A 22,624-nucleotide genomic window follows, 5' to 3' on the forward strand; every position below is an offset into this window, starting at 1 on the left:
TAGCCAACCAGATACAGCAGCATATTAAAAAGATTATGACCAAGTAGGGTTTACCCTAGGGATGCAAGGTTTGTTTAATATACGTAAATGAATCAAAGTGATCCACAACATCAATAAAAGCAAGACCAAAAACCACATGGTCATACCAATAGATGCAGAGAGAACCTGTGACAAAACCCAACATCCCTTTATGATCAAAACACTGTAAAAAATAGGAATAGATGGGAAATTCCTCAAGATAGTGGAGTCTATATATAGCAAACCTATAGCCAACATCATATTCAATGGTGAAAAACTGGAAGCATTTCCCCTCAGATCAGGTATTGGACAGGGCTTCCCATAATCACCATTACTATTCAAAATAGTGTTGGAAGTTCTTGTGATAGTATTCAAGCAGGAGCAAGGAATTAAAGGCATACAGATTGGAAGAGAAGAAGTCAAACTCTCCTGATTTGCAGACAACATGATAGTATACATAAAAAAACCTAAAGAATCTAGCAAGAAGCTTTTGGAAATCATCAGGGAATTGTGTCAGGCTACAAAATTAACGTACAAAAGTTAGTGGCATTCCTTTATGTAAACAGTAAGTTAGAAGGACATGAAATCCATAAATCAATTCCTTTTACAATAGCAAGAAAAACAATAACATATCAAGGAATAAACCTAACCAAAGAAGTGAAAAATTTGTATACTGAAAATTATGAGTCACTATTCAAGGAAATTGAAAAAGACACAAAGAAGTGGAAAGATATTCCATGTTCATGGCTTGGAAGAAGTAATAACCCAGAGCCACATACAAATTTAATGCTATCCCCATCAAGATCCCAACCACATTTTTTAGGAGAATAGAACAAATGCTACAAATGTTTATCTGGAACCAGAAAAGGCCTAGAATTGCCAAAACAATCTTGAGAAGAAAGAACAGAACTGGAGGCATCACACTTCCAGATCTCAAATTGTATTATAGGGCCATTGTCATCAAAAACTGCTTGGTACTGGAACATGAATAGACATACTGACCAGTGGAATAGAATTGAGAGCCCAGAAGTAAGCCCCCACACCTATGGACATCTAATCTTTGACAAAGGTGCCCAGACTATTAAATGGGAAGAGGTGATTCTCTTCAACAAATGGTGTTGGAAAAAATGGGTTGAAACATGCAGAGAAATGAAACTGAACCACTATAATTCACCAAACATAAAAGTGGATTAAGGACTTAGATGTTAGACCAGAAACTATCAGAAACTATCAAATACTTAGAGGAAAATATTATCAGAACTTTTTTCTGCATAAATTTTAAAGACATCTTCAATGAAATGACTCCTATTATAAAGAAGACTAAAGTAAGAATAAATCAATGGGACTACATCAAATTAAAAAGCTTCTGCACAGCTTTTAAAGAAACCAATACCCAAACAAAGTGACCTCTCACAGAATGGGAGAAGATCTTTACATGCCATATATCAGACAAGAGTTTAATAACCAAAATATATAGAGAGAGCTTGCCAAACTCAACAACAAGACAACAAATAACCCCATCCAAAAATAGAGAGAGGACATGGACAGAACATTCACCACAGAAGAGATCCCAAAGGTTGAAAAACACATGAAAAAATGCTCCAAGTCTTTGATTGTCAGAGAAATGCAAATAAACACAATAATGAGATACCACTTCACTCCTGTAAGAATGTCATACATCAGAAAAGGTAACAACAAATGCTGGAGAGGTTTTGGGGACAAAGGAACCCTCCTACACTGCTGGTGGGAATGTCAACTGGTCCAACCCTTGTGGAGAGCAGTCTGGAGAACTCTTAGAAGGCTAGAAATGGACCTACCCTATGACCCTACAATTCCTTTCCTGGGGATATATCCTAAGGAACCCAACAAACCCATCTAAAAAGATCTGTGTATACCTATATTCATAGCATCACGATTTGTAATAGCCAAAACCTGGAAGGAACCCTGGTGTCCAACAACATATGAGTGGCTGAGCAAGTTGTGGTCTATATACACAATGGAATACTACTCAGCTATTAAAAATAGTGATTTCACTGTTTTCAGCCCATGTTGGATGTAGTTTGAAGCAATCATGTTAAGTGAAATAAGTCAGACTTAGAAAGATGAATATGGGATGATCTCACTCTCAGGCAGAAGCTGAAAAACAAGATCAGAATAGAAAACACTAAGCAGAACCTGGACTGGAGTTGGTGTATTGCACCAAAGTAAAAGACTCTGGGGTGGGTCGAGGGAGAATACAGGTCCTGGAAAAAGATGACAGAGGACCTATTGGGGGTTGTATTGCTATGTGGAAAACTGATAAATCTTATTCATGTACAAACTATTATATTTACTACTGAATGTAAAATATTAATCACCCAATAAAGGAAATAAAATAATAATAACCCAGAAAACAAAGTCTGAATGTGGACAGGAGTCCATATAAAAATTGAGTGACACCAAACTCTAGGCTTTGTTAGCTTATTGTCTTTTCTTTTCCCTTCTTTTTTCTTTTCTTTTCTTTTCTTTTCTTTTCTTTTCTTTTCTTTTCTTTTCTTTTCTTTCCCTTCCCTTCCCTTCCCTCCCCTCCCCTCCCTTCCCTTCCCTTCCCTTCCCTTCCCTTCCCTTCCCTTCCCTTTCCTTTCCTTTCCTTTCCTTTCCTTTCCTTTCCTTTCCTTTCCTTTCCTTTCCTTTCCTTTCCTTTCCCTTCCTTCTCTCCTCCTCCTCCTTTTAATTGCCACTAGGGTTATTACTAGGGCTAGGTGCCAGCACTATTGAGCCCACTACTCCTGGCAGCCACTTTTTTTCCATTTCTGTTTTATTGAATAGGACAGAAAGAATTGAGAGGGGGAGAGGGAGGGAGAGAGGGAGAGAGAAGAACAGACACTCATTGACCTGCTTCACTGCTAGTGAAGTGTCCCCCCTGCAGACGGGAGGAAGGGGTTCAAACCCAGATCCTTTTGCATGGTAATATGTGTTCTTAACTGGATACACTACCACCTGGGCCTCTTATTTTTTATTTTTTTTTTACTAGAATGGACTTGCCATTGCACATGTGTGTGACTCCAGATGCAAAAAAAAAAAAAAAAAAAAAAGAAAAAGAAAGAAGTGGGAATATTGGTTATCCTGTTCACCAATTCCCCAAGTTCTTAGAAGACTGTCTAGTGTTGGGGAGATAGCATAATGGTTATGCAAAGAGACTGTCATGCCTGAGGCTCCGAAGTCCCAGGTTCAATCCCCCACACCACCATAAGCCAGAGCTGAGCAGTGCTCTGGTTAAAAAAAAAAAAAAAAAAAAAGAAGACTGTCTAGCCTATAGTATGTGCTCAATACTAGGTAAATGAATGAAGTAAGGAATCTTCATACTCCAGAAAGGTAGACATCCAGCCTCTGAGGTGCTCACCACCACCAATGGTGTCATATTCTGGAACTTTCTTTTAATGGGGTATTCTGAAGCATTTCCTATTAATTTATATGTCTTTAGGCTCAGAGCTGACTTTCCTTTACACACAGTGTGTTAATTTATTGAAGGTCTCTGCTCCTCATGACAGTGACCCTCCTGGGTCTACAAGCTGGAAGGCCAGTCAAGGATGAAGGGAGAGGATTCTGGGAGTTGTATGTCCCCACAGGATCCATGGCTTTGTACCACAGCCCTCAGCCCTGCAGGAAGTGTATGTGTTGTGTGGGGCAGTTAAGAGGGAGAGGAGAGCACAGGACAATGCTGCTCAGGATGATGGAGACTTTCCACTCCTCACTGGGGCAAGCAGGCAGGATGGGCTGAGGGATTCCAGGAGTTGATCAGATAGCCCACCGGGAAGGAAGGCCAAGGCAGCAGGGGACTGGAGAGGAGGGATGAGTGCCAGGACCCAGGGAAATGAAAGTCCCAGCTGGTGGAAAATAGCCCTTGCAAAGAGCATGGAGCTGGAATGAGGCTGGAAAAAAACTGGTGGAAAGAAGCTGGGTGAGGGAATCCAGTGATTTCCTGGCCCCTGGGGCCCCCTGGAAGAGGACAAAGGCTGGCACCGGATGAAAAGCAACAGCACAGCCCAGGGCTCACTCTGGCCCCAGCACCCCCTAATGGTGGGGGACTCTGGGCAGGCCATCAATCTCTTCCCCAACTCTTCACTGAAGGGTGTGCCATGTTCCCTGTGAGGATAAACAAAGTTCTCTACTCGAAAGAACTCTGGGAGAAAGGCCTACAGAATCTGTGAGTAGCTCATTTGGGGATCTGAGCAGTTACCTCCTGCCCTAATCTCTAATCTCTAACCCCTAACCCTGCTGAACTGTGGAAGTCTTCATTTTAGGACTGATGTTTTGCTTCTTTGGATCAGTTCTTGAAGGATAGGTTTACCTTTCAGTTTATCATTTTTGTGGCTCTGTGGACTTGTACAGTTTTACTGCTCCTGGGCTATTTCATTTATTTCAGACAAAGATAAAGATCCCACAGTACTAGAGTGTTGGGGCTTTAACCTGAGCTCTGTGTATGGCAATGCATACACACTACACTAGGAGATTTCTCTCTCTCTTCCATCCCTGTCCTCTCTGGTCCCTTAGCCTGATGTTGAAATAAACTGATTTTTTCTTCAAAGTGAGAGCCATCTTGTATAGCTTCTACTCATCCTGATGTCACTTGCTCAGGGAAGCCTGATCTAACCTCTACACAAGGTTTCATTCCTTGCTAAATTTTCTAATAATACCTGGTGTTTTTTTTTTTTTTTTGCTATAATGTGATTTGAAATTATGAACCCATTTTAATAACTTTATTTTTATTTGGCTTAGCTTTGGTTTACAGTGGTGCAGAGGATTGAACCTGGGACTTTGAAGTCTCAGGCATGAAAATTTATTTGCATAATAATTATGTTGTCTTCCCTGTATTCATTTTAGTAACTTTTTAAAAACATTTTTTATTGTCTTTATTTATTGAATAGAGATAGCCCAAGATTGAGAGTGGTGGGGGAGATAGAGAGGGAAAGAGACATAGAAACACCTGCAGACCTGCTTCACCATTTGTGAAGCTCTCCCTCTACATGTGGGGACCAGGGGCTTGAACCTGGGTCCTTGCACACTGTAATGTGTGAACTTAACCACGTGCACCACCATCTGGCCCCCATTTTAATAATTTTTAAATTGACGTTCCTGATATATCATTGCAAGGCTCTGTCCATACCCTTTTGTCCTAACTTTGCATTGCATGTTTCAGATTGATGCTCTGATTCTCCTCACTCATTAGTAAAGAAATAAAGATGACTGGTCCAGGAGGTGGCGCAGTGGATAAAGCATTGGGCTCTCAAGCATGAGGTCCCAAGTTCAATCCCTGGGCAGCACATGTACCAGAGTGATGTCTGGTTCCTTTTCTTTCTCTCTCTCCCTCTCCCCTCCTCCTATCTTTCTCATGAATAAATAAAATATTAAAAGAAAGAAATAAAGAGAGGACCTTTCAGTTGTGGTGCCTCAGCAAGTAGAGTATATGCATTGTATATGTAAGACCCTGGATTCACTCCTCAGCATTGCATATGACTAAGTAGTGCTCTTTGCAGCCGTCCATCCTGATTTTCTCTTTCATACACACATCCTGTTAAGCCCATCTCTCACACCTCTGGGTGGTGGTGCTCCTTCTTCACTCATGACCATAGCCTCACACCAGTCCTTCGTACTTGGTGCCCAAGATATTACAAACAGCTTTCTGTCTCTTGCTGTTCCCTTACTTCCTCTGAATCACCCACCACCTGCACTGTCTCCCTACAAGCAGATTTGTGGGTATGGTGAAATAGCTCACTTGGAAACTCTGCTGTCATGTGTGTGACCCAGGTTTGAAACTGGCCCCTATCACCTCAAAGAAAGCTTCAGTGCTGTGGTCTGTCTCTCTCTATTTATTTATTTATTGGGTAGAGACAGAGAGGAACTGAGATGTAAGGGAGAGGGAGGGAAAGTGGAAGAGAGGGTGAGAGAGATCTACAATACTGCTTCATGGCTTGTGAAGCTTCCCCCCACAGGTGGGGGTACCTGTTCACTGTAACATATACACTCAACTGGGAACACCACCAGCTGATATTTCTCTCTGTCTCTATGTAAGAAAAAAATTATTGTTTTTCCAGAGCACTATTGCGCTCTAGTTTATGGTGGTTCTGGGGATTGAAATGGGGACCTTGGGCAGGGCAGACAGCATAATGGTTATGCAAAGACTTTCATGCTTGTGGTTCTAAAGTCCCAGGTTTAGTCTCACATACCACCATAAACCAAAGCTGAGTAGTGTTCTGGTAAAAAAAAAAAAAAAAAAAAAGAAAGAAAGAAAGAAAGAAAGAAAAGGAAAAGAAACTGGAACCTTTGGTACCTCAGGCATGAAAGTCTTTTTGTATAACCACTGTGTTATCCCCCTTGCCCTCATGCTACCACCCCAAGGGAAGGAAGAAGACCTTTATAAATTCCTTTCTGTCCAGACTCTCCAGCATGAGATACACACTAACCCACTATGTCACACTAACTCTGTTTTCAGTCTCCCATCACTTCTTCCCAATTCAGCTTGCTCTCTAACCTTACTCTTGAATGCCCAACTTCTAGCCAAAGTCATACTTGTTAAGCTAAAATTTCTAGAGGTCAGGAAAAGACTTCCCTGGTGCTCTGCTCACCCCTAATTGTCATCATTGAGACTGGTGGCTGAAAGAAGACTGGCACTAGACCCCAGATGTATAACCCTGGTGTGTTACCGGCATTCTGTTGATCTGTGCTTCAGCTTCCCCCTTTTAAGTGAGAATACAGTTTCAGCCTGAAAGGGGGGTTGTGTGGATTAAATGGCACCTTAGAACAGTGCTAAACTCTGTACCAGCTCATTAAGTGTGTTTGTTGCTATTGCTGTTACTAGTACACATTTCCCATTCCCAGACTCTTAAGTCCTTCTAATTCAGAGATGCAGCCTAGAGAAGGAGATGGTGCATAGGAAGCCTTTGAGAAGTGTTGGTTACATAACTGAGGGACAGAAACGGCTTCAGAATTGAAGCTAAACCTGGCTCCTGAAGCTGTGCTGCTCCCAGTTATTGGGAACAGATGCTACATACCTCCTTGACCGTCTGGTCTGGGTGGATCCGGAAGTTGATGGTGGCCTGGGCCACTGGGGGAATGACATTCACCTGGTGAGAGAACCACAAACTTGGCTTAAGGCAACTTCAAGTCCACAACATCTGGTCCCTGTCTAAGAGATGACAAATGCCACAGTAGTGGGGAAAGGGAGCTGATTTGATACCAAAATTAATGATGTAAGTCAGCTTCTTTTTTTTTAAACCTTTTTTAAAAATTTAATTAATTTTTTCCCCTTTTGTTGCCCTTGTTTTTATTGTTGTTGTAGTTATTATTGTTGTTGTCATTGTTATATAGGACAGAGAGAAATGAGGGGGGGAGATAGAGAGGAGGAGAGAAAGATAGACAGAGTTGCTTCACCTCCTGTGAAGTGACTCCCCTGCAGGTGGGGAGCTGAGGGCTCAAACCGGGATCTTCATAGGGTCCTTGCACTTTGTGCCATGTGCATTTAACTCACTGCGCTACCGCCCAACTCCCGTAAGTCAACTTCTTATCTGCTCTGGACCCTGATGTGTGTTCAGAGCTAGAGGAGTCTGCTTTGGGCTAGACTTTCATGCTTCTTGGTCCTGGAGGGGGTCATGGAGGGTTGCCCACAGCAAGGTTGTTTTCAATGTGTCAGCATGTCTGGGCCCCATGCAGAGTCATTGGCTGTCGTCTGTGTGAGCTCTGTCCCCAGATGCCTATGATGTTTCTGTGGCTGTTACACTAGTTCTTATTCAGAACAGGGCATCCAGAGGCTCTGCAGGTCCCCACCCCAAGATGTGTTTAGCCCCTGGGAGGGACAGCGATGATGCGGGTGCTGGTGGCATTCTCATGCCCAGTTACAAAATTTGCTTCTGGTCTTTATCTGACCAGGATGAGCACAGACTCATCTGAGAAGGGATTATTACCCCTTGGCAGTCACAAGAAAATCGATTTTCCAACACCAGGCCTTTCTTTGAATTGGAATAGTGTAAAAAGCACTGGACTAGCAACAGGAGAAGTGAGATGTTAACAAATTAGTTGTGTGATTTTAAATAACTGCAACTTCTTGTCCTTTTCCCCCCCTCCTTTTTGAACTGGCAATTTGGGCAATGATACTCAGAACTTTTAGGAGAAATATGTGGAGTAACAAATGAAAGTATTCTGAATAGATAAGAACATCATTTAAGAGCAGGGGAGATAGCATAATAGTTAGGCAAAAAGACTCTCATGACTGAAGTTCCAAGGTCTCAGGTTCAATCCCCTATCACCATAAGCCAGAGCTAAGGAGAGCTTTGGTATTAAATAAAGAAAGAGATGGGGGGGGGGAACACCATTCAGATGTTATTATTTTGGCACAAAATAATATGGGCAGTTGATGAGGATAACTTAGTCCTGCTGACACACAGGGGCACTCCAATCAGTTATGCTAGGAATGAATTCTGAGGAGTCACCCACATATATTCAATCAGCCTTCTAGATCACCAGAGGTCCTCAAGGCCATGTTACATTCTATGTGAAGAGTGAACCTTGACATTGTGCTGGTGATACTGGTGGTGACAGGAATGGCCTCCTGATTTCAAGATTCCGGAAAGGCAGTGTCTGGGAGGTAGCACTGTGGTAACACAACTGAGAAGTCCCAGCTTCAATTCCCATCATCACCAATAGCCAGGATTGAACCATGCTCTAGTCAGAAACAAAAAAGATTTGACTGAATGCATCAAAGTATAAGACTCTGAGCTGGTTTGGGTGGAGAGTTCAGGTCCTGGAACAGTATGGCAGAGGACCAAGTGGGGGTTGTATTGTTATGTGGAAAATTGGGAAATGTTATGCATGTACAAATTATTCTATTTGCTGTTGGCTGTAAAAAATTACTACCCCAATAAAGAATAATAATTTGGCTGAGACTGATTAGTGTGGCTATTAGTGCGGCCAAACCCAAAAAGAATTAAATTAGTTTGCAGAAAAGAAGTTCTTTGAATAAGAATAGCTTTACCTGAAGTTTATTTTTATATGAGTGAACTACATACAGAATTTATGTTTGCCAAAGCTACCCAATATCTAGCAGATTCTGTGAAATGATAATTGTTTTAAGTATTGTGTATACCACCAGTATAGGCAGCCTGGGAGGTGGCTCAGTAGTAAAACATTGGACTCTCAAACATGAGGTTCTGACTTTAATCCCTGGCATCATCATGTGTGAGAGTGATGGATGATCTGGTTCTCTCTCATAAATAAATGAATGAATGAATAAAATTTTATAGATGTTTATAGTGTTTGTAAATGGCAGTTAAGTTTCTCTTATGGTAGGTCTAGCAGAAAATACACTAATCACTCAAATTTTCTAGGTGTATAAATGTTTTAAAATATGAGAATAATAGAAGTATTCTTGGTAGAAAAGTTTGACCTAGGGTGGGGGTAGATAGTATAATGATTATGCAAAAGAGACTCTCATGCCTGTGGCTCCATAATCCCAGGTTTATGGGATCACCACCATAAACCAGAGCTGAGCAGTGGTCGGTAGTGAAAAAAAAAAAAAGTGTGACCTAGTCTTCATGATTAAACAAGTAAATATATAGTATGTTGAATGAACGAACTGCTAAATAATACTTCTTAAACTCATATACTAGCTGTGTTTTTGAGAGGGTACTAACCTAAGGATGCTGTAAGTACTCCCTAAAATATACCTATACAAAATATGGCTGGTGGTCTCAGATAATTTGTAGGCCTCAGCTAGAACATTGGCTCCTGCAGCTTACCCAGAGTAGTTCGGCATCAGCCCTTCCCATTTGAACTGTTACAAGAGAAAGAAGGACAGAGCTAGGAGATAAAGCCAAAGAGGGCTACATGGGCAGAGGGTAAAGGGTTAAGGGGTGAAGGAGAAACCAGGCCCCGTTACCTTGACTCCTGCACTAAACATGGTGAGTGCTGTGGTGGTCCTGACCAACGCATTGGTTATATAATTCCTCTCCATTAACCTAAAGAAAGAGGACCCATGTCAGATGTGACGAACAACTTCCTAAATGAAGAAAGAACTAGTTGGAAGATCCCCCACTCTCCTGAACCCTGTGGACCTTTAAGGCTAGGAGAGATTAGATGTATTGGAAAGGAATAAATGTAACTCATATCTGATTATTTAGTCAGACTGAGGTTTAGGGGACTGCTGGGTGGTGGGAAGGGAGGTCGACGGGGGAAGGGAGTTTGAGGTAGGGAAGAAAGGAAAGAAAAACTTTACCTGCTTACAAGGGGCCGAAACAGCCACAGGTTGCTCAAAATTATATTGGTAGGGAAAGAAAACTGAAAGGGAAAGAACCTGGTCAGAAGGATTTCAGAGGGACCAGCACAACAGAATCACCGGTAATATGTTCTGGGTCTCTCCTTAGTGTAGATCTGTCTTGGGTATCTTCAAGAATAGCCTCAAGGAGAAGTGGACATAATCTTTTAAGTGGGAACCAGATCACAAAGGGTGCTTGGGTGGGTTAGGTCTTTGGAACAAGTCAAATTTGTGTCCTGGTGCAGTCACTGGCTACTTATAGGTGAGGGTGGGTAGAGCACAGGGACACTTTTATTATTGCAAAGGGGACTTCCCTGCCACCCTGCCTTCCTTTTCCACAGTGCAGGACTTCTTCCCTTACCTCCTTTGCCAGTAGCTGCAATGTTGTTTTCAATGGCCCATCTCCAAACATGTTGGGAAATGGTGTCTGTTCCAGGCTGGAAGAGAAAGACTTCTTAAAACCTACCCAGCTCCTGTGGGTGGTGAGACTTGCCTCTTTTTCACCTATGGAAGGTCAGTGGCCTGAAAAGATGGAAGGAGGTAGGAGGACACTTTACCAGGCCTGGCCAGGGCATCTCCTTTCACTCTCCAGTCACCTTCACCACCCAACCATCTGAAAGTCTCAAAGGACCACCTCTGTCTAGGAGTCTAAGACAAGGCTCCTCATTACCACTCTCTTTATCTCTTAAGATTTATTTATTTATTGAGATAGAACTAGAGTATCACTCTAGCACATGCAATGCTGGGGATTACACTAGAGACTTTGTGCTTGAGAGTCTAACGTTTTATCCACTGGCCACCAATGAGGCTGTCCCTTCTTATCTCAGATTACCTACCATCCTGAAGTGCAGTTGTCAATTTCCTCACTAACTCTGAGTTCACTGTTGTTTCTTTTTTTGTTCACAGCTATATGTCTATCATGAAACCCTGAACATTCTAGAGAGTTAGTTAAATATTTAACTGAATGAATATACTCTCCTCCAATTTTTCTGAGAAATTCAATCAGAGGTGAACTCAGTGGTCACAGATCCAAGTTCAGAAGCCTTATTTATCCTGCTAGAGTAGGTGAAGACTCTAGACTGCTCCACTAATCATTGCTAGCTTCAGTTCTTTAATTTCTGGTTTGGACTTTGAACTGTTTTTTTTTTTTAAAGAAATGTAGTTTATTTATTTTTTTATATATTTATTTTATTTATTTATTCCCTTTTGTTGCCCTTGTTGTTTTATTGTTGTAGTTATTATTGTTGTTGTCGTTGTTGGATAGGACATAGAGAAATGGAGAGAGGGAGGGGAAGACAGAGAGGAGGAGAGAAAGATAGACACCTGCAGACCTGCTTCACCTCCTGTGAAGCGACTCCCCTGCCGGGGTTCGAACCGGGATCCTTATGCTGGTCCTTCTGCTTTGAGCCACCTGCGTTTAACCCGCTGTGCTACAGCCGACTCCCTTTGAACTGTTTCGTCTGCTGACCCTCACTTGCCATTTCCATGTGCTACTGCTAGGTCCTCTTCTGACCTCTTTCTTGGTGGCTCTGTCCTTTTCGTGGTGCCCTTTGTACCTACAGTCTAGTTTTAGGGCAGGAGACCTAGGCTCTACAGACTCAAGGGAAGGGAGTGCTAGGTGCTCCATGCCAAACTCTTGAGAGGGTGAGGGCTGGGAGCTACTCACCGACTCACAGCAGCTGCCAGGATGCCAATGCTTGTTTCCTCTGGAGGAGCTGAAGAGTGGCCTGGAGTCATGTTGACTTGCAGCATGAGGTTAAGTGCGCCCTTCTCAGAAACTGAAACCCTGGAGGAGAGGATCAGAGAGTGGCTGGCTTCCTCCTTCCCTGAATCATCCCATAGGACAATTCACAAGAAGTGGCCTGGAGGAGCAGGGGACAGCTCCATGATGCTTACAGAAGTCTACACTAAAGGAAGATGGACAGGGGAGTCCAGACCTGGTGGAAATGTTGGGATATTAAAGCAAGAGGAGTTGTCTCCATGGGGTCTTGGCATATAGGGTAAATATGCAGTCCTGGGTGGGGAATGGGGTGTTTTACTCACATGGCAAAAGGCTTCTTGAGGTTGGGAATGAAGCCATCCAAGATAAAGCCACCCTCATCCACAATGAAGGCTAGCTGGATGTCCCTGGCCTGGAGCAGCGCTGACATCTCCTGAGCTCCGTTCAGCCCTGACACCTGTGGACATTGAGCCAGGAGTCTTGGTCCATCCTGGCCAGACCTCCAGAGGTAGCAAATGGAGACCCATTCATCTTAGCAGGGCCCCTAAAACACCCCTGTGCAGTCTTTTGGAGAAAGCACAGCAAGGCTCTAACCAATTCTGCACCCCCCCCAGCCCTGGGCTATGCAAGTTGGAAGGGTCCCACCCTTCTCTGTTTATAAATGAACAAAAGAGGTGGGGTTCAGAGAATGTAGTGAATGGTCCAGCACCTAAGAAGCAGCACCAGGAGAATTCACTGTTCTCTATCCCTGTCCAGTTCTCTTCCCATCACTGCTTGCCTTCCTCCAGTATTATCAGGTAGTTGGTTAAAAATTCTTATGTACAACCAAGTGATGAATGCCAGTCTGAAAAGGCTACATACTGTATGACCCCAACTACATAACACAACCTTCTAGAAAAGGCAGAACTATGAGAAGGAAAAAAAAAACAACTCAGCAGTTGTCAGGGGCTGAAGGAGGGAGAGAAGGACAAACAGGCAGAGAAGAGAAGGTAGTTTGGGCAGATTTTCATACTCTGCATGAAAATCAGTGATAGCGACTGGGTTGTCAGAAAAGTGATGATGCATTTTTTGCATAGAGAAAAATACTTTTCCGACAACCTAACACATGGTATCATGCAATTGTTCAGACCCACCGATTCAGACAACATCAACTGTCAACAACAGGCTTTGTATCCATGTATCAGTTTTAACAAGTGAGCCACCACTGGGGGATGAGGTGATAATGGGGAACGTACATAGTGGCAGAGAGAAGAAGGGAAATCCTGAGCCTCCTCAATTTTGCTGTGAACCTAAAATTACTTTCAGAGGATTCCTTAAAATCAAAACTTCATATCTGGAAGTTTGATATGATATCTTCATATCATATCTCACCTGGAAGAGCACCTGCCTGGCTGTGCAAATGGATCAGGTTTTATCTCTAGGACATGGGAGTACTATGTTTGTCTCTCACTAAAAAAAGTCAACCAAGAGTAGTGAAATTATGCATGCATGAGGACCCAGTGACACCTGTCACCTGCCAAAAAAAAAAAAAAAAAAAAAACCTCAGGAGGCTAGGAGAGCTCACCAGGTAGGTGAGCTATACACAAAGCCCTGGCTTTAACCCTGGCATCACCAAGAGCTCCCCAGCACCCAGGGGAAGCTCCTTACCATGCTGAATTGTTATTCCTTTCCTCCCTCTCTCTCTCTGAAACAATTCAATGATAAAAACAATCAGTATATAAGTGGCAGAACTGTGCATGTATGAGGCTCCAGCACTGAAAAATGAAAACAACTTCAGATACTTAACACAAAGCCTGGGAAATATCCACATTTTGGGCAGATTTGGGATGGTTCTAGCACACTGAATATACAGAAATACTGGGAACCCTTTCGGTGTGGAACAGACTAGACTTGGAACACCCCTTACAAGGCCCAGAAATAGGTTTGGGGAAGCTCTACCTCCTCATCATGGCCCACAGCAATGAAGAAAGATCTTTGGGGCATGTAGTTTCTGGCCAGCAGGAGCTCCAAGGCCTGCAGGATGGCCTGTGGGCAGAGGTGAATGGGAGAGAAGGTTCATTATCCAGAGGGTCAGAAATTCAGCCCCAGACCTGGACTTATAGACTCTTTAAAGACAGAAGATCAAATGCATCCAGTACGAGACTGGGGATAGAACCCTGCATAAATCCTTTACCACTTAGAGGTGAGTTACACACCTTGTAATGTCAGAGCCAAAAGAGCCCTGGGCAAACTAGAATCCTCATTTCCCAGCTGAGAAATCACGGCACAGAAAAGGGAAACGACAAACTGATGTGTGGAACCCCATCTCCCAGAGCCAAGACCTTTTTGGCCATCAGTTTGTCCTCCAACCCCACCCCCTGCACCCTCAGGGTCTGCTAAGCACCCAGTCCTGGGACAACCTCCCGAGCCCTGAAGCAGAGGTAACCCAGCAGTGCAAACCATCGCGGCATTCTTGTTGTCCAGGGTGCCTCGGCCGTGGATGAAGCCGTCACGCTCCAACCCAGAGAAGGGAGGCACCTCCCAGCCTTCTTCTGAGGCGGGTACCACATCAGAGTGAGCCAGCAGTAGGTAGGGCTGCAAGTTTGGGTCAGAGCCATGCACAGAGAACAGGTGGCTGTACGTTCCCACAACTTCGTGCTGGATGAAGCTGGTTTGGAACACTGTGGGGAAGACTGGAGGCAGAGAGAAAGCCAGATTTCAGTTTCTCTTGGTTTTCTTACAATTGTGTGGAAAATGCCCAATTTTCCTTTTATTTACTTATTAAAAATATTTTATCTTCACCTCCTTTCATGTCAAGCTATTTTATTTTGAGGGGTTCAACTCCCTTTCCTCTAATTCATCATTTGTATACAGAAAGGCCATAGATTTATGGGTGTTAATATTGGATCCTACTACTTTGCTGAATTTATTTATTGTAAATTGGACCTTTTTAAATATTTATTTAAAAATATTTTTGTTGCCCTTGTTTTTTTTTTTAATTGTTGTAGCTATTGATGTCATCATTGTTGGATAGGACAGAGAGAAATGGAGAGAGAAGGGGAGACAGAGAGGGGGAGAGAAAGACTCTTGCAGACCTGCTTCACCGCTTGTGAAGCGACTCCCTTGCAAGTGGAGATCCAGAGGCTCGAACCAGGATCCTTACACCAGTCCTTGTGTTTTGCGCCACGTGCACTTAACTTGCTGTGCTACCACCCAGCTGTGCTACCACCCAGATCCCAAATTGGACTTTTTCTAAAAAAAATATTTGTTTACTTATTTATTCCCTTTTGTTGCCTTTTTTTTTATTGTGGTAGTTATTATTGTTGTTATTGATGTCATTGTTAGAACAGAGAGAAATAGAGAGAGGAGGGGAAGACAGATGGGGAGAGAAAGGTAGACACCTGCAGACTTGTTTCACCACTTGTGAAGTGACTCCCCTGTAGGTGGGGACCCAGGAGCTCAAACAGGGATCCTTGCATTTTTGCACCACGTGTGCTTAACCCGCTGTGCTACCGGTAAATTGGACTTTTACAAGGAAAACTATAGAACATTGATAAAAGAAATAGAGAAGGACACACAGAAATGGAAGAATATTCTTTGTTCCTGGATTGGAAGAAAAAGCGTTATTAAAATGACCGTTCTATAAAAGCAATCTACAATGATATTTTTCTAGGAAATCAAACAACTTGCCCCAAAATTTGTGTGGGACCTACAACAGCTCAACATTTGCCAGCACCAAGGCTTAGCAATAACCCTGGTGGCAAAAAAAAAAAGAGAAAATAAAAAATAGAAAATAAAAAAGAAAGAAATGATTTGAGTAACTGACTTTTATCCCCCTCCAATCTTTTTTTCTTTTTAATAAACTTTTATTTGTTTATTTTCCCTAAAGAAATTTGTGTGGGTCCACAAAACAAACAAACAAACATAAATAGCCAAAACACTTTTGACAGAAAAGAATAAAAATGGAGGCTTCATGCTCAACTTCAGCAGTATAAAACTTCAGTTTATATTACAAAGCAATAGTAATTCAGACACATGCTTCTGAAATAAAGATCAACACTGGGATCAATGGAACAGAACTGAAAACCCAGAAATTAGCCCACACTATATAATCACCTAAACAACAACAAAAAGGCCCAAACCATGGGGAGGGGGCTCAGGTGGAAGGCCTCTGCAACAGATAGTGCTAGAATAATTGGACAGTCACATATAAAAAAAATAGAACTAGGGGAGTCAGGCAGTAGTGCAGTGGGTTAAGTGTACACCACGTGGCACAAAGCACAAGGACCTGGTTTGAGCCCAGCTCCCCACCTGCATGGGAGTTGATTCACAGGCAGTGAAGCAGGTCTGCAGGTGTCTATCTTTCTCTTCCCCTCTCTGTCTTCCCCATCTCTCTTTATTTCTCTCTATTCTGTCCAACAATGATGACATCAGTAACAACAACAATAATAACTACAACAATAAAACAACAAAGGCAACAAAAGAGAATAAATATTTTAAAAAAGAATTTCCTTCCTTTAAAAAGATAAAACCAGATCATTATCTAATACCATGCTCCAAAATCAGATGAAAATGGATCAAAGATCTAGATATTAGACCAGAAAGTCTATAAATTTTATGGAAGAAAATATTGGTGAAACATTGAAGAATCTTAACACCAAAGACATATTTGGAGACTTGAGTACATAGGCATGTAAAATGAAAACAAGAGTAAACAAATGGGACTAAAGCAAATTGAAAAGATTTTATACACCAAAAGCAAACTACCCAAGGATAACAGGCAACTCAGTAACTGGGAGAAGATATTTACACACTACACATCAGACAAACAACTGATAGCAAACATCTGTAAAGAATTTATACAGTTTAACAACAACAAACAAAGCAGTAACCTAATAAAGAAGTGTGCCAGCCCCATCAGCTGGGGTACTAGACAGGGGGTTTTTGGTTTTCTTCATAGATAATATGTGCCTAGACCTTTAATCAATCCCTTTCTCTACCATCACTGGTAATATCCAGTGGGAACATCATCATAGGCCTTTTTGTTGGCTTCTTCATGAACTACCCTACTATGAACTAGCAATGGTAGGGACTGTCCCCCTCTCCAAAGAGTGGCTGGGTCATCCTACTCTGCCACTCGAGGAAGACTGGTTCTGAAATGAGTGCAGCCTAGAATGTTCTCAACTCTGACCATGGACTGTGAGCTCAGTCTGACAGAGATTTGAGGTTGTACAGGCACCTGTGCTAAATATGAATAGATATGGGTCTTGGTTTAGATCGATGTGGTAAACAGTTAATTGCTGTTGTTAAAATTTCAGAAGGCTCTTGCCGGGCTGGCTTGCTTCATGGCGGGTAACAGAGACGCGGAGACAACAGCTGGGCAGGGAAGCTGTATTTCTTTATTCAGGAACAACGATTCATAAACTAAGACAAACTAATAACCAAACAGAACTCTGCTGTCTCTTTGCGGCGGCACAAGCACTCTCTCTTACTCTGGAACTCAGGAACTCAGGAACCCTCACTCGGGGTTCCTTGGGGCGGGGCCAAGCAGGCCCGCGAAATTAACAGGACTGATCCAATTCTCTTGGCGGGGGGAGGGCTAGGACAAACCAATGTAAAGCATACGACAAATTGCATTTACATATTTTCTTCCAAGTTTGCAAGCAACTTTTTACCCTAATCCTGCTTCCTCATTTATTCTCAACTCTGACACCATCTTCCCAGAAAATATTTCTAATCCACCTCCATATTAGCTATCAAGCTCAGGCAAAGGTTACTAAGCCATGGGCTCCTAGGAACATAACTAAAATAGACTTCCTAGCTTCCCTCCACCCTAATATCCCTACTTTCATCTGCTCTATTCATACTTTATGGTCTCTGTTTATTAAACATTGTTTTCCTGCTTTCTAACTTATTGCCTTTTATCCACCAAGCTCCAGATTCTAATATGATTACATGCTGTGCATGTCATGTAGCCACTGCTTCCTAAAATCTCAACTTCATAGAACCCTATCTCAATAGGGAAAGGTAGAAACATGCTGGGGATATGAATTGACCTGCCAATAATGTCCATGTCCAGCAGAGAAGCAATTATAGAAGCCAGAACTCCCACATTCAGCACCTCAAAAAGAACTTTGGTCCATACTCCCAAGGGGGTAAGTTATAGGGGAAGAAAACTAGAGGGCTCCGTATCCCCATTCCACCAGGATCTCAAGTGTTTGTCACCAGTAATCTTGGTTTTTTTTTTTTTTTTGCCTCTACGGTTATTCCTGGGGCTCAGTGCCTGCACTAGGAATCCACTGCTCCCGGAGGCCATTTTTCCCCATTTTGTTGCCCTTGTTGTTTTCGTTATTGTTGCCATTGATGTTGTTGGATATGACAGAGAGAAATCGAGAGAGGAAGGGAAGACAGAGAGGGGGAGAGAAAGACAGATACCTGCAGACCTGCTTCACTGTTTGTGGAGCAACCACCCCGCAGATGGGGAGCTAGGGGCTTGAACCGGGATCCTTGTGCAGTGCTTGTGCTTTGTGTCATGTGCACTTAATCCACTGCGCTACCACCCAACCCCCTAGTAATCCTGTTTTTATACCATCACTGAAAGGGAAGTAATTCTGGAAAATACCAGAGGAAGCCAGGCACTGTTTTCTCTTATCTGAGAGAGAAGAAGAAAAAAGGAAGGACACCTGGAAGTAGTAGTAGGTATAGAGGTGATTTAGAAAGTGAAGGTAGTGGAGTAGGGCACCAAAGTGAAAACTCTGGGTTGAGGGTGAGGGTGGATGTTCAGCTTCACAGGGTGGGGGGGAGAGGGAGAGGAATGGGACACGGTCTTTTGATGGCGGGAATGGTGTTTATGTACACTCCTATCAATTTGTAGTCAGATAAATCACTATTTAATTAATATGAGAGGGTAAAAACTAATTTAATGTCTCAAACTTTTAAAATCACAGAGTGAGTCTTTTTAATACATAGGCTGAGTCTTTGATATGTTGACTCTCTTAAAAGCTTAGACCAGGGAGAACAGAAACAACTGGTGGCACAACTATATACAAATAATGTCAAAGGACATAAATTATGGTGAGGTTGTGTATAATATAGCAAATCCTAACAAAGGGATATTTTAAAGTTAACCCAATTGCCCAGTAATGTGATTATAGCAATAACTATGTATTGTCTTCTTAAATCCTAAGACAGCAGAAACCTCCCACTTCCTCTATAGAGCCTATATTTTCCCAAGCCCTGGAACCTCTAGGGAATGGCTCAATTTCCTGCATGCTTCTCTCAATTCATATCAAATGATATTGCATCTGTTGATCCCAACCTAATCAATGCAACGAGTACCACCTCAGCATTCTTCACTTCAGACTGTGTCCAGAGACATCAGGCATGGAATGTCAACCCTTCATCCCCATTACTTGGGTGAGACTTTTCCTTTGATAGTAATTCCATTCCAGGAGGTTCACTTCCTAACAAAGTCTCAAATCCTAGATATAGACCAGGTCCCATGAGATAGAGCATATGTTCACATGTATCCATAAATTAGTGCAAAATATATACCTGAAAGCAAAAATATACAACAGACTGTAGTGAGTCAGTATAAAGTTCATAATGAAATAGTGCCTACTTAGACTTAGATACCCTCCTCATCTACTTCCTATTACAGTTCTCTCACTCACTCCAAAGCTAACCTCATCAAAGCAAAGACTGCAAAAGCTGAATAAGGACAAGAGACTGGCATACTTTAACAATTACTCTTTAGTCACTATCAGGCCACCCCATCAGCTGGGGCCCTAGTCAGGGAGTCCTGACATTCCCAAACAGACATGACAGGCCTAGACCTCGAATAAATCCCTCTCTCCGTTGTTACCAGTCATCTGTATCAGAAACAACACAATAGACCTCTTTGGGGCCCCCATAAGACCTTGTCCTCAACTTGGATTAACAATGGTAGAGAATGTTCCACCCTCCAAAGGGTGGCTAGACAATATACTCTATGCTACACCTGAGGAAGATGGGTCCTGATATTGGGGCAGCTTGGAACATTCCTACTTATGACCACAGAATATGAACTCAGATCTACATGGATGCAGAGGTCACATAGGCTCCTAAGCTGAATATGGGCCCCAGATCACATCAAATCAGTGGGGTTTACAATCAACAATGTTTATACACCTTTCCCATATTTGGGACCTATTCTCTTCCCTGATCCAGCTTTCTGGTCCTTCTGCCAGCCATGACATCATCTCCTTAGACAATAATTAGGATCCACCTGCATATCAGATTTCAGGCTAAGGCAAACAAAACAAAACAAAACAAAACAAACAAACAAACAAAAAAGCACCACTAGTATAGCCACAACAGGCCCTTTGGAATATACAAAACAGAGACACCCCCCCCCCCCAACACTTCATCTGCACTATTCCAGCCTTTAGCTCCATGACTGGTCAACAATATGTTTGGCTTTGTATGTTAACTCTCTTTTCAACCACCAGGTTCCAGATGCTAGCAGGATGCCGACCAGACTTCCCTGGACAGACAACCCCAATGTGTCCTGGAGCTTTGCTTCCCCAGATCCCTTCCCCAATAGGGAATGAGAAAGACAGGCTGGGAGTATGGATCGACCTGTCGACGCCCATGTTCAGCAGGGAAGCAATTACAGAAGCCAGACCTTCCAGCTTCTGCATCCCACAAGGACCTTGGTTCCATACTCCCAGAGGGTTAAATAGGAAAGCTATCAGGGTAGGGGATGGGATACAGAGTTCTGGTGGTGGGAACTATGTGAAGTTGTACCACTCTTATCCTATGGTTTAGTCAATGTTTCCTTTTTATAAATAAAAAAAAAATTTTGAAAAAAGAAAGTGAAGGTAGGATCATTTAAAAAATGGGCTATCTATCTAGCAGCTGTATAACCAAACACAACTAACATTCCACCTAAATAAATTAAAAATACTAATAAACCTAAAAAAGAACCCTCATAACTTAATACTAAACCACAACCTATCATCCATCTATCTATCTATCTATCTATCTATCTATCTATCTATCTAATATAGACATAGAGTTACAGAATTAGCCCTTAGCTGTGGCCTTTGGAGAACTACTGCAGTTTCCAATGGAGGGGATGGGGGCATAGAAATCTTGTGGTGGGAACTTTATGGAATTATATCCTTATTACCTTTATAATTTTGTAAATCAATATTAAGTCACTAAAAATAGAAAATAAATTGACTAGAGAACTGGACAGGTAGCCCCCCAAACACGGCTCACAGATGTATGAAATGCTTCTCATCAATCATCATTAGAGAAGTGCAAGTCAGAACTACACTTCGAGTCCACCTCACACCTGAGAGAATGGCTTACATCAATAAACAGGAAATGACAACAAAACAGGGGATGCAAACTGGTGCAGCCCCTGTGGAAGATGGTATGGAGAGCCCTTAAATAAAATGAAATTACCCTATGACCTGGCAATACCACTCTTAGGCATTTATACAAAGGACACATAAACACCTATCCAAAATGGTTTACGTCAACAAAACAGGAAACACCCCCATATTCATAGCAGCATTATTCACAGTGGTCAAAAAGTGGAAGCAGCCTTAGTACCCATCAACATATAACTGGCTAAAGAAGTTACGGAACACATATGCTATTGACTATCATTCAGCCATGAAAAAAAGATATTTTATCCATTGGGACAAAAATGGATGGAAGTGGATGTGATTATGTTTAGTGAATTGAGCAAAGAGATAAAAGACAACTATCAGATGGCTTCACTCATATTTGGAGTCTAGAGAACTGATACACATGAACTTGCAAACTCCCACACACAAAAAAAAAAAAAAAAAGAAAAGAAAAAAAGCAAGCAAGCAAACTGTTTCTGAGAATTTTTACCTAGTAAAAACTAGGTAGTTATCTCTGGGAGTTGGGAGAGTGAGAACACACAAGTTTGGTAGTGGGTATGGTGTGGGACTATAATCGGGTAACCCACTATAATCACAAATAACATAAAAAACAAAAAGAAGGGTGGAGGTAGATAGCATAATGGTTATGCAAAAGGCTCTCATGCCTGAGGCTCCAAAGTCCCAAATTCAATCTCACATAAGACAGAGCTAAGCAGTGCTCTTGTCAAAATAGTAATAATAAAAAATAAATAAATGAGGGAATCAGGTGGTAGCTCAATGGTTAAAGCACATGTGGCATAAAGCTCAAGGACCAGCATAAAGATGCTGGTTCGAGTCCCCGGCTCCCCATCTGCAGGGGAGTCCCTTTCATAGGTGGTGAAGCAGGTCTGCAGGTGTCTATCTTTCTCTCCCCCTCTTGTCTTCCCCTCCTCTCTCCATTTCTCTCTGTCCTATTTAACAACGACGACATCAATAACAACAACAACAACAACAAAGGGCAACAAAAGGGAAAATAAATAAATGTAAAAAAAACTTTAAAAAACAAATGAAAAAATATTTTAGATAGGACAGAGGGAAATTGATAGGAAAGGGGGAAAGTAGGATGGGGGAATAGAGACAGAGACACCTGCACCACTACTTCAACACTTGTGAAGTTCCCTCCTGCTCATGGGGACTGGGAACTTGAACCTGGGTCCTTGAACAGGGTAACATGTACACTCT

General features: G+C 42.3%; 1 protein-coding gene across 1 annotated transcript in view; it reads right to left on the reverse strand.

The window, feature by feature from the left end:
* Positions 1-22,624, reverse strand: part of PM20D1 (peptidase M20 domain containing 1) — a 38,524-nt gene that overhangs the window by 11,230 nt on the left and 4,670 nt on the right. The window contains exons 3-10 of the mRNA XM_007523122.3: positions 14,463-14,695; positions 13,962-14,048; positions 12,347-12,480; positions 11,970-12,089; positions 10,665-10,740; positions 10,265-10,326; positions 9,929-10,007; positions 7,050-7,121 (exon numbers count right to left, since the gene is read on the reverse strand). Coding sequence (XP_007523184.1) covers positions 7,050-7,121; positions 9,929-10,007; positions 10,265-10,326; positions 10,665-10,740; positions 11,970-12,089; positions 12,347-12,480; positions 13,962-14,048; positions 14,463-14,695 — 863 coding nt within the window. The remainder of the gene's footprint in view (positions 1-7,049; positions 7,122-9,928; positions 10,008-10,264; positions 10,327-10,664; positions 10,741-11,969; positions 12,090-12,346; positions 12,481-13,961; positions 14,049-14,462; positions 14,696-22,624) is intronic.

The sequence above is a fragment of the Erinaceus europaeus genome, chromosome 19 (assembly GCF_950295315.1).
Source record: "Erinaceus europaeus chromosome 19, mEriEur2.1, whole genome shotgun sequence".
Taxonomy (NCBI): Eukaryota; Metazoa; Chordata; class Mammalia; order Eulipotyphla; family Erinaceidae; genus Erinaceus; species Erinaceus europaeus.